The sequence below is a fragment of the Phyllostomus hastatus genome, unplaced genomic scaffold, assembly GCF_019186645.2.
Source record: "Phyllostomus hastatus isolate PE091 unplaced genomic scaffold, TTU_PhHast_1.1 phas_contig_150, whole genome shotgun sequence".
Lineage (NCBI taxonomy): Eukaryota > Metazoa > Chordata > Mammalia > Chiroptera > Phyllostomidae > Phyllostomus > Phyllostomus hastatus.
In genome coordinates this window covers 34043993-34058111 of record NW_025333611.1, presented here as the reverse complement: position 1 = coordinate 34058111, position 14119 = coordinate 34043993, and the positions used below count along the sequence as shown (strand labels likewise).

Below are 14119 nucleotides of genomic sequence, written 5' to 3'. Positions count from 1 at the left end.
TTTGACACCTTCCTTGCCCTTCATATTCAGTTGCTTACCAAGTCATATAAATTTAACTAAATGTTTTTTTAATCTGTTTTTTGCCATCTCTATAATGACCGTTTCACTCCAAGCTACCATCGTCTTTTCCTGGTCTAATGCGATAACCTCTTGGTCTGTATCCATTCCATCCCCCTGCAAAACATTCTCAGTTCATTCAGTGTTATATTTTAAACATACATAAACGATAGTAAAGACAGACACTGCTTCTGCCCACCTAATCTAGTTCTTAACAGATATTGGACAGGGGATATGAAAGAAAACAGATTTGTTCTTCCACTGAAAGATACTAAGAGATCTCTTGGAGTCCAAGGACAGGAAAGCTCCTGGCTCTGGGTATAATGATGTAGGGAACTCATTTAAAAGACCGTGAGGCAGTTTTCTCTATTGGATGGTTTTGTTAGTGTGACCGTAGAACTTGAGGTCTACTGACTGAGAATCCTCCCTGGATTCACTTAGATGGGTACCATTTAAATGAGGTTGCCTTTACTCTACTTTTACAATGTGTCTGTTACTGAACAACCCCTCATTTAAACTACACAGTCTTCAGTGTTCCCGATCAAGGTAGCTTTCTTTGCCTGTCTGCTGTGGATCATCATGTTTTGTTCTATTCCTTGAAGTCTCTAATGTTCCTTATTTTTAAGTTCTAAGAATGGAAGATAGGTTATTTTTCTCTATTCATTATCTATAAATATTTTAAATGATTATATTTAAAAATACAAATATGTAAAAAAAATCATGTATTTTTTTCTGTACTACAGTTTTATGTTCTTTTTTATCTGTGAACTGCTGAATTATTTCCGAATACTTTTTTAGTATGAGGAAGCTACTGTAACAGGATGAATGAGGGGACTTTTTACAAGTACAGCAAGAATGATTGACTAAGTAATAGAATAGGTTATTTTATGTAAGTTCTACTTTTAAAGTGTATTCTTTTGATTATGTCATTACAGTTATCCCAATTTTTTCCCCTTTGCCCTCCTCCACCCAGTACCTCCCTTCCCTCCAACAATCCTTCCACCCCCTTAGTTCATGTCCATGGGTCATCATGCATTTACTTCTTTGTCTTCTTCATTCCTATACTATTTTTAACATCCCCCTGTCTGTTTTGTACCTACCATTTGTGTTTCTTAATCCCTGCACCTTTTACCCCATTCTTTCCCTGTCCCCTCCCAGCTAATGACCCTCCAAATGATCTCCATACCTATGATTCTGTTCCTGTTCTGGTTGTTTGCTTAGTTTTTGTTTTGTTTTTCAGACTCATTTGCTGATAGTTGTGAGTTTGTTGCCTTTTTAATGTTCATAGTTTTTATCTTCTTTTTCTCAAATAAGTCCCTTTAACGTTTCATGTATTAATGGCTTGGTGATGATGAACTCCTTTAGCTTTATCTTGTCTGGGAAGCACTTTATCTGTCCGTCCATTCTGAATGAAAGCTTTGATAGAGAGAATAATCTCAGTTGTAGGCTCTTGCTTTTGATCACTTTGAATACTTCTTGCCAGTCCCTTCTTGCCTGTAAAGTTTCTTTTTGAGAAATCAGCTGATAGTCTTATGGAAACTCCTCTGTAGCTAACTCTCTGCTTTTCTCTTGCTGCTTTTAAGAGTCTCTCTTTATCTTTGACCTTTGGCATTTTAATTATGATGTCTCTTGGTGTGGTCCTCTTTGGGTCCAACCTGTTTGGGACTCTGTGTGCTTCCTGGACTTGTATGCTTATCTCCTTTGCCAAATTAGAGAAGTTTTCTTTCATTATTTTTACAAATAAGTTTCAACTTCTTGCTCTTCCTCGTCTCCTTCTGGCATCTCTATGATTCAGATGTTGGCAAATTTGGAGATGTCCCAGAGTCTTATACTATCCTCATTTTTTTGAATTCTTGTTTCTTCATTCTGTTCTGATTACTTACTTCTTCCTTCTGCTCCAAATCGTTGATCTGAATCCCAGCTTCCTTCCCTTCACTGTTGGTTCCCTATAGATTTTTATTTATTTCACTTAGTGTAACCTTTATTTCTTACTTTATGTTGTTGCCATGCTCAGTGAGTTCTCTGAGCATCTTGATCCACCAGTGTTTGGAACACTGCATCTGACAGCTTGGCTATCTCCATTCCATTTAGTTCTGTTTCTGGGTTTTTGTCCTGTTCTTTCAGTTGGGCCATATTTCTTTGTCTCCTCAATTTGGTAGCCGCCCTGTATTTGCTTCTGTGTATTAGGTAGAGCTGCTTTGACTCCTGTCTTAGCTTGCCTATTAAGCTGTATAGGGCAGAGCTGTAGGTATTTTCCAGGGTAAAGCAACCCACTTCACCACTTTGTGTTGCTATGGGGGAGGAGGTCACAGAGAGGACAGTTCTGCTGCTTGGCTTCTAGAGGCTTGTCTGGCAATTACCCCCTTCCAGTCACTTTAGCCACTCCCCATATGTGACTGGCAGCCTTCCACCTATTGCCCTGGTGTTGAATCTCAGATTGGGTGGGTTTACGTACATTTTAAGACCATGCAGGCCCTTTAAACAGTATAAATAGACTCTCCTGAGAAACGGGCATTTTTTTCCATCATCCTAATCCCCACTGGTTTTTAGAGCCAGAACTTAAAAGGCTTTCTCTTCCCAATGCTGGAACCCTGGGCTGCGTGGTCTGGTTTAGGGCTCAGTTTCTTCGCTTCCAAGGTGTCCCTCCTGATTTTTACCCACCACACATGAATGTGGGAACGTGCATACTGCTGGTGCCACAGTCATCTCTGCACTGTACTGTGTCCTCTCCACCTCAGCGTCCTGTCTCTGCCCCTCCTGGATGAATATGGCTTCTTTAAATTTTTGGTTGTTGGACTTCCACACAGTTTGACTTTCTGGCAGTTCTGGGTGTTTTATGTTTTGAGGTTAGTCGTGATTCTTGTTATGGTTGTGCAAGGAAGTGAAGCATGTCTACCTACACTTCCATCTTGACCAGAAGTCTATTTTACATAACTTCTTAATTTTCATTTTTTCATAGGCATGGCGAAAAGGTCAGCCTCAGCTCTAAGTGTGCAGAAATTGATCGAGAGATGATCAGTTCTCTTGGGGTTTCCAAGTCTGTGCTAAATAATGTTATTTTCTGTCATCAAGAAGATTCTAATTGGCCTTTAAGTGAAGGAAAGGCTTTGAAGCAAAAATTTGATGAAATTTTTTCAGCAACAAGGTTTGTAACCTTTAATAGACTTTGTAGCCCATTAAGTTATTAAACCATGGTTGCAATTTGGATATTACTTTTTTTAAACACATAAAATTTTTAAAGCAAAAAAATCATTATTACCTTTTACTCGGTGTCAACCAGTAGACATATTACTTTTCATTTTTTTTCTGTGCATGTTTATTTACTACCTGGTTGACAGTGTATCTATAACTTTTTCACTTACCATTATGTCATAAGCATTTTCTGAGTTATTAAAAACTTTTTAATAACTGTATAATATTCCATTGTATGAATATACTATCATTTACTTAGCCAGAAATTTATTTTTTATTTAATGTCTTCAAAGGTACATTAAAGCCTTGGAAACACTTCGACAGGTACGCCAGACACAAGGTCAGAAAGTAAGAGAATGTCAAACAGAACTAAAATATCTGAAGCAAAATAAGGAAGAAGCTTGTGAGATTCGTGATCAGATTACTAATAAGGAAGCCCAGTTAACATCTTCAAAGGAAATCGTCAGATCCTATGAGAATGAACTTGATCCGTTGAAGGTAATCTGATTCCTTTTATGCTAAAAAGAAAGTCACCTTTTATCGTGGTGGCACTCATCCATAAAGCACTCATATTTTTATAAGTTTGAATGATATATATATTTCTTGAAAAAAATTACCAGAGATTATATAATGCTACAGTTTAATGTCTTAGGTCTGCATTAGTTGGTTAGTCTTAAAATTGCCCAAAGATCTTAGATTTGAGAGTAAACAAATTTGTCATCATACTATGTTAGTAATGTAGATCCCTAATTGGTAATTATCAGTGTAATGACCTAGTGTAGGGCTAGTGTTCTTCAAGAGATTTTTCTTTAACTGACCAATCTTTCTAGAATGGTCTTAAAATTGCACTTATTGGAATTGATGCATAACACATTGCTATACACTCATGCACCACATAACGATGTTTTGCTTAACAGTGCACCATATATATGACAATGGCCCCATAAGCTTATGATAGAACTGGAAAATTCCTATCGACTAGTGACTTCGTAGCTGTCCTACTGTCCTAATGGCAATGCATTAGGAACACATTCACGGAAAGTGGGTGTAAGTGGGTGTATGCATTTCAAACCTGTGTTATTCAAGAGTCAGTTGTACCGTACCTTTTGTATGTTTAGATACACAAATACCATTGTGTTACAGTCGCCTACAGTATTCAGTACAGTAACATGCAGTGTACATTTGTAGCCTGGGAGCAATAGGCTATACCCTATGGCCTCAGTGTGTAGCAGGTCTGTGTAGGTGTACTCTGTGACATTTGCTCAATGATAAAATCAGTTAATGGGTTTCTCAGAACATATCCCCCCTGTTAAGTGATGAATGACTATATTTGCAAATGAGTATATCTTTCTAAAATCTATGGTCTATAAAAACCACCTTAAGCAAATTTCATTCTTTCATTTCACAAGCATTTGGGTGTTTTCTGTGTACGAGGGTATACTGTGCTTTGGGCTACAGGTACAATGAGTACCTTCCCCTTAGGGTATTCCTAGTCTAAATAAGTATAAGAGCATTTGTGAAAATGCCTATTTTCTAGGTTTCAGATAGTAGATTTTTTTTGGAAAGTCATTTTAAAATTATTGATTTGGTTTTTTTAAAACTCATTAATATTGGTATGGATCTTTGAATTGTAAATAAACTAGAAAGTCTGGTTTTGTTTCTATCCCAATGCCCATTGATATTAATGTATTCTTGAATAAGTATTTCTTGTTTTGTGCATAGCACTATGCCACGTGCTGGGGTGAGGAACCAAAAGACTTAGACCTTGCTTTTAAAGAACTTGGAGAAATAAAGGAAACTCTTTTTTAAAATAGATTACAAAGAAGTAAATTGAAGAGCTATAGAAATGATATAGTTTGGAACATAGGTTCTAGGAGATAAAAGATAGTAACTGCAGCATGAGAAAAGAATAGATAAATTGGACTTCATAAAATAAAAAACTTTTGCAAACTGTACCATCAAAAAAGCAAAAAGTCAACCCACAAAATGGGAGAAAGTATTTGCAGGTCATGTATCTAAAAAGGGACTTGTATCTGGACATAAAAATAACACAGACTCTGGTCAGGATGGAGGCATAGGTAGACATGCTTCGTCTCCTTGTACATCCACAAAAAGAATTACAACTAAATCTCAAAACAAGTAACACCCAACTGTCAGAAAATCAAACTGTATGGAAGTCCTACAACCAAGGATTTAAAGAAACCACATTCATCTAGACGAGTAGGAGTGGGGGAGATGCAGAGACAGGTGGAGAGGCAGTGGCAGCAGCAGAATGGGCACCGGCAGTCCCACATCTCATGTGTGGTAGATAAAAATTAGGGGGGGATACCTAGGGAGTAATCGATCCCAGTCCCAGGCCAGACTGCACAGCCCAGGGTTCCAGCACTGGGAAGATAAATCCCCATGACTTGTTGCTATATAAACCAGACGGAGTTGGAAGAGGAAGAAACTGCCTGATTTTCAGGAGACAGCTTAAAGGGCCCGCACAGACTCAGAACATATGCAAACCCACCCACTCTAGGATTCAACACCAAGGCAACAGCCAGAGGAGTGCCAGTCACATATGGGGAGTGGGTAAAGTGACTGGAAACAGGGCTAGTGCTAGGCAAACCTCCAGGAGCCAGACAACAGCACAGTCCCCTAAACGAGCCCCCCTCACAGAGCCACAAAGCAGTGAGGCAGGTTGTTCCACCCTGACAATTACCTATGGCTCTGCCCCACAGAGTTTATAGGTGCCTTTTCTACACTAGGCCATGCTACTAAGACAGGGAGTCATAGCAGCTCTACCTAATACACAGAAGCAGATACAGGGCGGCTACCAAATTGAGGAGACAAAGAAATATGGCCCAACTGAAAGAACAGGACAAAAACCCAGAAACAGAACTAAATGGAATGGAGATAGCCAAGCTGTCAGATGCAGTGTTCCAAACACTGGTGGATCAAGATGCTCAGAGAACTCACTGAGCATGGCAACAACATAAAGTAAGAAATAAAGGTTACACTAAGTGAAATAAATAAAAATCTATAGGGAACCAACAGTGAAGGGAAGGAAGCTGGGATTCAGATCAACGATTTGGAGCAGAAGGAAGAAGTAAGTAATCAGAACAGAATGAAGAAACAAGAATTCAAAAAAATGAGGATAGTATAAGACTCTGGGACATCTCCAAATTTGCCAACATCTGAATCATAGAGATGCCAGAAGGAGACGAGGAAGAGCAAGAAGTTGAAACTTATTTGTAAAAATAATGAAAGAAAACTTCTCTAATTTGGCAAAGGAGATAAGCATACAAGTCCAGGAAGCACACAGAGTCCCAAACAGGTTGGACCCAAAGAGGACCACACCAAGAGACATCATAATTAAAATGCCAAAGGTCAAAGATAAAGAGAGACTCTTAAAAGCAGCAAGAGAAAAGCAGAGAGTTAGCTACAGAGGAGTTTCCATAAGACTATCAGCTGATTTCTCAAAAGAAACTTTACAGGCAAGAAGGGACTGGCAAGAAGTATTCAAAGTGATCAAAAGCAAGAGCCTACAACTGAGATTATTCTCTCTATCAAAGCTTTCATTCAGAATGGACGGACAGATAAAGTGCTTCCCAGACAAGATAAAGCTAAAGGAGTTCATCATCACCAAGCCATTAATACATGAAACGTTAAAGGGACTTATTTGAGAAAAAGAAGATAAAAACTATGAACATTAAAAAGGCAACAAACTCACAACTATCAGCAAATGAGTCTGAAAAAACAAAACAAAAGCTAAGCAAACAACCAGAACAGGAACAGAATCATAGGTATGGAGATCATTTGGAGGGTCATTAGCTGGGAGGGGACAGGGAAAGAATGGGGTAAAAGGTGCAGGGATTAAGAAACACAAATGGTAGGTACAAAACAGACAGGGGGATGTTAAAAATAGTATAGGAAATGGAGAAGTATGCGAATTTACCTGCATGACCCATGGACATGAACTAAGAAGGTGGGAGGGTTGCTGAAAAGAAGGGAGGTACTGGGCGGAGGGCAGGAATGGGGAGAAAACTGGGAATACTGTACTAATGTAATCAATAAAATATACTTAAAATAACATATAACTTAATAATAATATATGATTAACAATTTGAAATAATCTGAATGGATCTTCAAAGTAGATATGTATGTGTCCAATGAGCATATGAAGATGCTTGACATTATTATTCAGGACAATGCAAATCAAAACCACAGTGAGATACCACTTCCCACCCACTGGAATGAGTATAAATAAAAAAAGAAGAAGTACTAAGTGTTGTTGAGGATGTGGAGAAATTGGAACCTTCATGTGTGCTAGTGGGTATGTAAAATGGTGCAGTCACTTTGGAAAATAGCAAGTTCCTCAAAATGTTAAACGTAGAGTTACCGTATGACTCACCAATTTTACTCTGAAATATTTTATACTCAAAAGATAATAAAATATATATTTTCACAAAAACTTGTATAAGAATGTTCATAATAGCCAAAAAATGAAAACAACACAAATGTCCATTAATAACTGATCAATAAAATGTGGCACATCCATATACTGGATTATTATTTAGCCATAAAAAGGAATGGAGTTCTGACATGTACTGCAACATGCAGAAACTTTAAAAATATGCTAAGTGAAAAGAGCCAATCATAAAAGACCACATATTGTTTATTTCCATTTATTTGAAATGTCCAGAATTGGCAAATTTCTAGAGACAGAAAACAGATTAGCAGTGTCCGGGGTGGGAGGTAGAGGGGAATGAATAGTGACAGCTGATAGGTATGGGGCTTCTATTTGGAAATTGAAAATGTCCTAGATTAGATTACGGTGCTGACTGTACTGCTCTGTGAATACATTAAGAAATGTTGAATTGCATGCTTTTAATGGATGGATTGTATGGTATGTGAGTTATATCTCCATAGTCCTGTTTGGGAAAAAAAAGTGGTGGCCTTGAATAGAAATCTGTCACAGGCCTTCAGAGAGGAAATGTAGCTGAGCAGGGCCTTGAAGAATGGGGAAAATTAAATCAGCAGTTTGGAAGGCATTTTATGTATGTTTGTATTTGTTTTGCATTTTTGTCTTTAATATATACTCACAATGGAAGAAATAATAGAATTTTAACTCTAAGAGATATTCTTCCTACTTCTTATCTTTGACCTCCCAGATGCACCCCACCAACAGCACTTTTTTTCATATATGTAATACATATGTGCATATATTCATATATGTGTGTATATATTCACTCTTAAATTTATCAAAACAAGATTGTGTGAGGAAGAGCCTGGGTTAAGTAAATCAGGGTAAAAGGAGTGAGAGAATTGTGGTTAGATTAGGAAGAGCTATGGGTTTAGAAATCAGTTCAGTAGACAAAAGAATGACAAAGTATGCTATATCTGTATGAGTTGGCTTCAAAATTGTGTGTAGGTACTGTAGTAATTACCAAGATATTGGAACACATTTTATTTTCTTCAGGGGCAGCTTGGTTGGAAACATGACCAGCACACATAAGTAAGAAAAAAACCAGAGCTGTAAGAGCTCTGAGCTCTCCAGAGAGTATTTTATGGAACTGAGTTTGGGGTATGATTTTTTTAACCATGAATGGGTGGTTAATTAGAGAAGTATGGACAGTAAAATGCAAGCTGTCTTTGAACACTACAAGGAAATTTATACAGGTGAAATGGAGCATTTGTATAGGAGTGAGGTCTAGATAGGGCTGTGATAATGCCTGGTATTTATTGAATGGCTGTAGTAAACAGTGAGGTGTTTGTAAATTCATTGAATTTGATTACTTCTCCAAGGGTTTTAATCTTACTCTCTGTATCGTCAGAGCCTAGTCCAGTGCCTGACACATAGCAAGCAGGTCAGTAGGTATTTAAATGGATAATTTCCAAAGTCCTTTTTTTTTTGTCACTGATATATGAGAATCCTTCCTTCGATAGAGGTCAACATGAAGTTTGGGTCAGATCACCTTCCCTGCAGCCATCCAGAGACAACTTCATTTCACTACTGCACCGTAATTCATGCTTTGCCATTTTTATAGATTCCCTGTGTCTTCAGGAACTCTCACATAAACTACTTTATTCCCATTCCACCCCATCTTACCCTGACCTTGGCCCATTTAGCCCTGTTTTCTTTCCTTTCTTGTCTTTAGTGGAAACTGCTTGAGAAATTAGTGTCCAAGTTCAAAAACACACTCTGACCCTCTTATTTTTTCAAACACAAGTTCATAGTCCCACTACCCCATTTGTTTGGTTTATTTCAAAGTAATGCCTAAGCTTTAAACACTCTGCTGTATTTTTTGTTGTTTATAAATTGGTCTTAGCTCCTTTTATTCGGTTGTGTGCTCTGGGGATAGAGTCAAAACAGGTGTCAAAAAAGGAATCAATCCATGGGAGCTGGTAACTGGCTGGATTTAAAAAATGAGGCATCTAGGGATGTCACAAAAGATTTAAACCCAGATAATGTTAATGCTATCAAGAGGCAGTGAAAACACTGATAGAAGCCAAGAAGTTTCTGAGAAGTAGGGTACCACAGCGAAGGTATTAATACAGGCACACCTTGGAGATAGTGCAGCTCTGGTTCCAGACCATTGCAATAAAGTGAATTGTAATCTCTTTATTAGTGGAGAATCTTTCCATTTCAATTTGTAAAAAATGCAACTTCTGTGAAGTGCAACAAAGCAAAGCGCAATAAAAGGAGGCCTGCCTGTAGTCAGTACTTTGAAAAATCAATCCATTTCTTTCTTAGACTGAACACAGGATTTTTTTCACAAGTGATATGAATGGTCCCCTTCATCGAGGACCACCCCTATGTTAGTCACTGACCCAATTGCTTTAAAATGTATTATGTAAGCATCACATTAACACTATAAGGTTTTTAGCAAGAAAACTAAGGCACAGGTATTCACATTGAAAAAGTCGTAAAGCTAGGATTTGAGTCCAGGACTCTCTAATTCCTAAGCCCATACTTTTTAAAGTCAGGTTTATTGGAGTATAATTTACATGTAGTAAAATCTACCTTTTTAAAAGTGTTTAGTTCAATGAATTTGGGCAAATGCATATAGTAGCATAGCTACCACTACAGTCAAGATATAGAACATTTACATCACCCTGAAAAGTTCTTTCAGTTCTTTTTTTTTTTTTTAAAGATTTTATTTATTCCTAGAGAAAAAGAGAGAGCAAAACATCAATGTGTGGTTGCCTCCGGTGCGACCCCACCTGGGGACCTGGCCTGCAACCCAGGCGTGTGCCCTGACTGGGAATTGAACTGATGACCCTTTGGTTCACAGGCCGGTGCTCAATCCACTGAGCCACACCAGCCAGGACATCAAGTCTTTTTGTAGTCAATCTCTTCCCTCCCCTTCCAGCCCTTGGTAACCACTGATTTGTGTTCTGTCAGAGTATTACCTTTTCCAAAATGTCACCTAAATGGAATCATATGTAGCCTTTTGTTTCTGACTTCTTAGCTTGTTGCTTTTAATTAATCTCTGTTGTTGCACATATGAGTAGTTATTCCTTTTTGTTGCTGAGATTATTCCACTCTATGGGTATATCATAGTATGGCCATTTGTTCCCTGCTTGAAGGATTTTAGGTTGTTTCCAGCTAAACACTAGTATTAGTTTTTGTTTTTTAATTTTATTTTAGCCATTATATTAGATGCATAGTTGTATCTCTGAGTGTTTTTTTCATTGTAGTTTTAATTTGCATTTTTTAATGTTTGTGGATGTTGAGCATCCTTTTTATGTGTTTATTTGCCATCTGAATATTGCCTTTGGTAAATCATCCTCAATTCTTTTGCCTATTTTCAATTTTTTTTGTCTTATGAGCTGAATATTAAAAGAATTCTTCATACATGAGGTCTGTCCAGAAAAAGTCTAACCATTGTTAATATAATGAGAACAGTTTGCATGACATCAATAAAACCTGGCAGCCAAAGAGAGTGGACTGGAATGCACATGTGTGAACAATGACGACTTCACTGTACTAGTTGGGGTGGTAGATGCTGTTCAGTGAGCATGTGTACTGTGTGGCTGTTGCATTCAAAATGAGCGAGTAGAGCAACAAATCTGCATTAAATTTTGCATTAAGCTTAACATTCCTCTGCAGAAACTGTTCTGATGATTCAAAAGGCCATAGCTATGGGTATCTGGTGATTGGCGGCTTCATCACAACAGTGCACCCACTCATGCATCATATTTCACGCAGAGTTTTTTGGTGAAACATCAGTGGAGGGTAAATGTAGGCAACTGTAATTGAACAACAATAAAATAATTTTTAAAAGAAAAAAAGAAACACCAAATCACTCAGGTAACTCAGCCAGCCCCTCTACAGCCTAGATTTGGCACCCTGACACTTCTGGCTTTTCCCAAAACTAAAATCACCTTTGAAAGGGAAGAGATTTCAGACTGTCAGTGAGATTCAGGAAAATACGATGGGGCAGCTGATGGCAATTTGGGAGAACTGTGTGAGGTCCCAATGTCAGTCCACTTTGAAGGGGACTGAGGCATCATTGTCTTTTGGACAGTGTTTCTTGTATCTTGTATCTTCATCAATAAATGTCTCTATTTTTCATATTACATACCTTTTGGACAGACCTCGTATTCTGGGTACAGGCACTTATCAGATACATATTTTGCAAATTATTAACTGCCTTTCAAAGGGCAAGAGTTTTTAGTTTTGGTGAAATTCAGTTTATCAGTTTTTTTCTTCTGTAGTTTGTGCTTTTTGTTTTCTATCTAGGAGATGTTTGCCCGACTTAAGGTAACAAAGATTTTCTTTTGTGTTTTCTTCTTGACGTTTTGTAGTTGAGTTCTTACACTTAAGCATATGCTCCATTTCAGGTTAATTTTTTTACAAGGTGTGAGGAGAGGTTGAGGTTTTTGCTTACAGATATCCAGTTGTTCCTGCACACAGCCTACAGCCATAACCATCTCACAGTCCTGCCTCCCCAGTCTTGTCTTTTATTAAATACGTGGCTGTATACAAGTTAAGTCCTCCATGTCTCCTGCTTAGAGCATAGAGTCTCATAAGAATTAAAAAGCATGTGTAGCAGCATCTAGTACAATGTCTGCAATTTGGTAGGCATTCAGTCAGTGATAGCTGTAACTGTAATTGTAAAATTACTTTTTAAAAACCTCATTCATTTTATTTAGCCAACATACTGAACACCTATTACATGTGCTGGTGGTATATTAATAAAGTTTCTATTTTTATGGTGATTACATGCTGTTCATTAATATAGAAATCACAAGAGATGGCCTTAGTATAATTTTATTAAATGACATTAAAGTTGGGGATGCATTGTGGTGCAGCTTTGAAAGCTTACAGTTAATATCTAAGCCCTATAGTAATGTATTAATTTAAAATTAGATTCTACAGATGTCTTAGAAGAGGAATCGGTCAGCCTTCCCTGTAGTGGCAAACAGAGAAGACTATCTCCAGCATTGTCCAAGGAGAGAATATTCTGAGCCAGTTCACATATACCTAGCCTTTGAAAGATTAAATTTTACAGTGTGATACTTGACATAATGTGTCTCTGAGTGCTCAATTAATGGTGACATGTGGGAGATGTTGAAGGCAGGGAGGGCATGGGCTTCAGAGTTAGACTTGGAGTTTACTGCCTGCTTTTCTATACTACCTATGAGGAGTTGGGCACGTTGTTTCCTGTCTCTGATCCTCAGTTTCTGTATGCCCCGTTTACAGCAATGTTAGCATTAAATGGGGTCACTCTTACCAAGGGCCTGGCCCCGGCACACCTTATTTCTCTTCATCCATCTATAGTGTAAACTAAAGAATTTTATTTATGTGGAGTTTTGGTGTATTTTCAGAATCGTCTAAAAGAAATTGAACAAAATCTCTCTAAAATAATGAAACTTGACAATGAAATTAAAGCCTTGGAAAGCCGAAAGAAGCAAATGGAGAAAGATAATAGTGAACTGGAACAGAAAATGGAAAAGGTTTGTGGTGCTAAAAGTTAGTTCTGCTTCAGAATTCTGGGATTATTGTAGTGAACCTCATTTTCAATCCATTTTGCCACTTATTTTAAAAGAAACCTATGCATCATGATGTTTGTCTTACTTCCATGTGTATGTTAAAAGGAAGGATACCAAATACACTTTGGTTTGTATTTTGTACCTCAGAGTTCTGTCTTCTTACACTTGTTCACTAAAGCTCTGTATTTTGGTTCCACATAGGTTTTTCAAGGGACTGATGAGCAACTAAATGATTTATATCACAATCACCAGAGAACAGTAAGGGAGAAAGAAAGGAGATTGGTAGACTGTCAGCGTGAACTGGAAAAATTAAATAAAGAATCAAGGCTTCTCAATCAAGAAAAATCAGAACTACTTGTTGAACAGGGTAGGACAAAGTGTTTACTTGATCTTACTGTAATATTAGGCATTTTTGGTATGAATGAAGAATCTCCAGGGAATTATGCTAAGTGGAAAAAAAACAGTCTCAAAATACCATATACAGTGTGTTTCCACTTATGTAACATTTTTGAAATGCCAAAATTTTAGAAATGAAGGACAGATTTGCCCTGGCCAGTGTGGCTCAATGGTTGGAGCACCATTCTGTAATCGAAGGAGTTATGGGTTTGATTCCTGGTCAGGGCACACATATATGGGTTGTGGGTTCATCCCCAGGCTGGGTGCATACAAAGGCAATCAATCGATGCGTCTCTCCCATTGACATTTCTCTCTTCTCTAAAAAAGCAAATGAAAATGTCCTTGGATGAGGATAAAAAAGGAAGGAAGGAAAGGAAGGAAGGGAGGAAGGAAGGAAGGAAGGAAGGAAGGAAGGAAAGAAAGATTAGTGGTAGCTAGGGTTACTGAGTAGGGGGAGGGGCAGGAAAAAGGTTAGTGTGGTTATGATTAT

At 37.8% G+C, this 14119-nt stretch overlaps 1 protein-coding gene across 4 annotated transcripts in view; it reads left to right on the top strand.

The window, feature by feature from the left end:
- The window catches only part of RAD50 (RAD50 double strand break repair protein), a 76672-nt gene that overhangs the window by 15103 nt on the left and 47450 nt on the right, over positions 1-14119 (top strand). For all 4 annotated transcript variants that reach the window (XR_006784181.1, XM_045825593.1, XM_045825602.1 and 1 more), the window contains 4 exons: positions 3017-3202; positions 3543-3747; positions 13069-13197; positions 13435-13600. Coding sequence is in view for 3 of the 4 variants with exons in the window: in XM_045825593.1 (XP_045681549.1) it covers positions 3017-3202; positions 3543-3747; positions 13069-13197; positions 13435-13600 (686 nt within the window). In the remaining variant the exon portion in view is untranslated. The remainder of the gene's footprint in view (positions 1-3016; positions 3203-3542; positions 3748-13068; positions 13198-13434; positions 13601-14119) is intronic.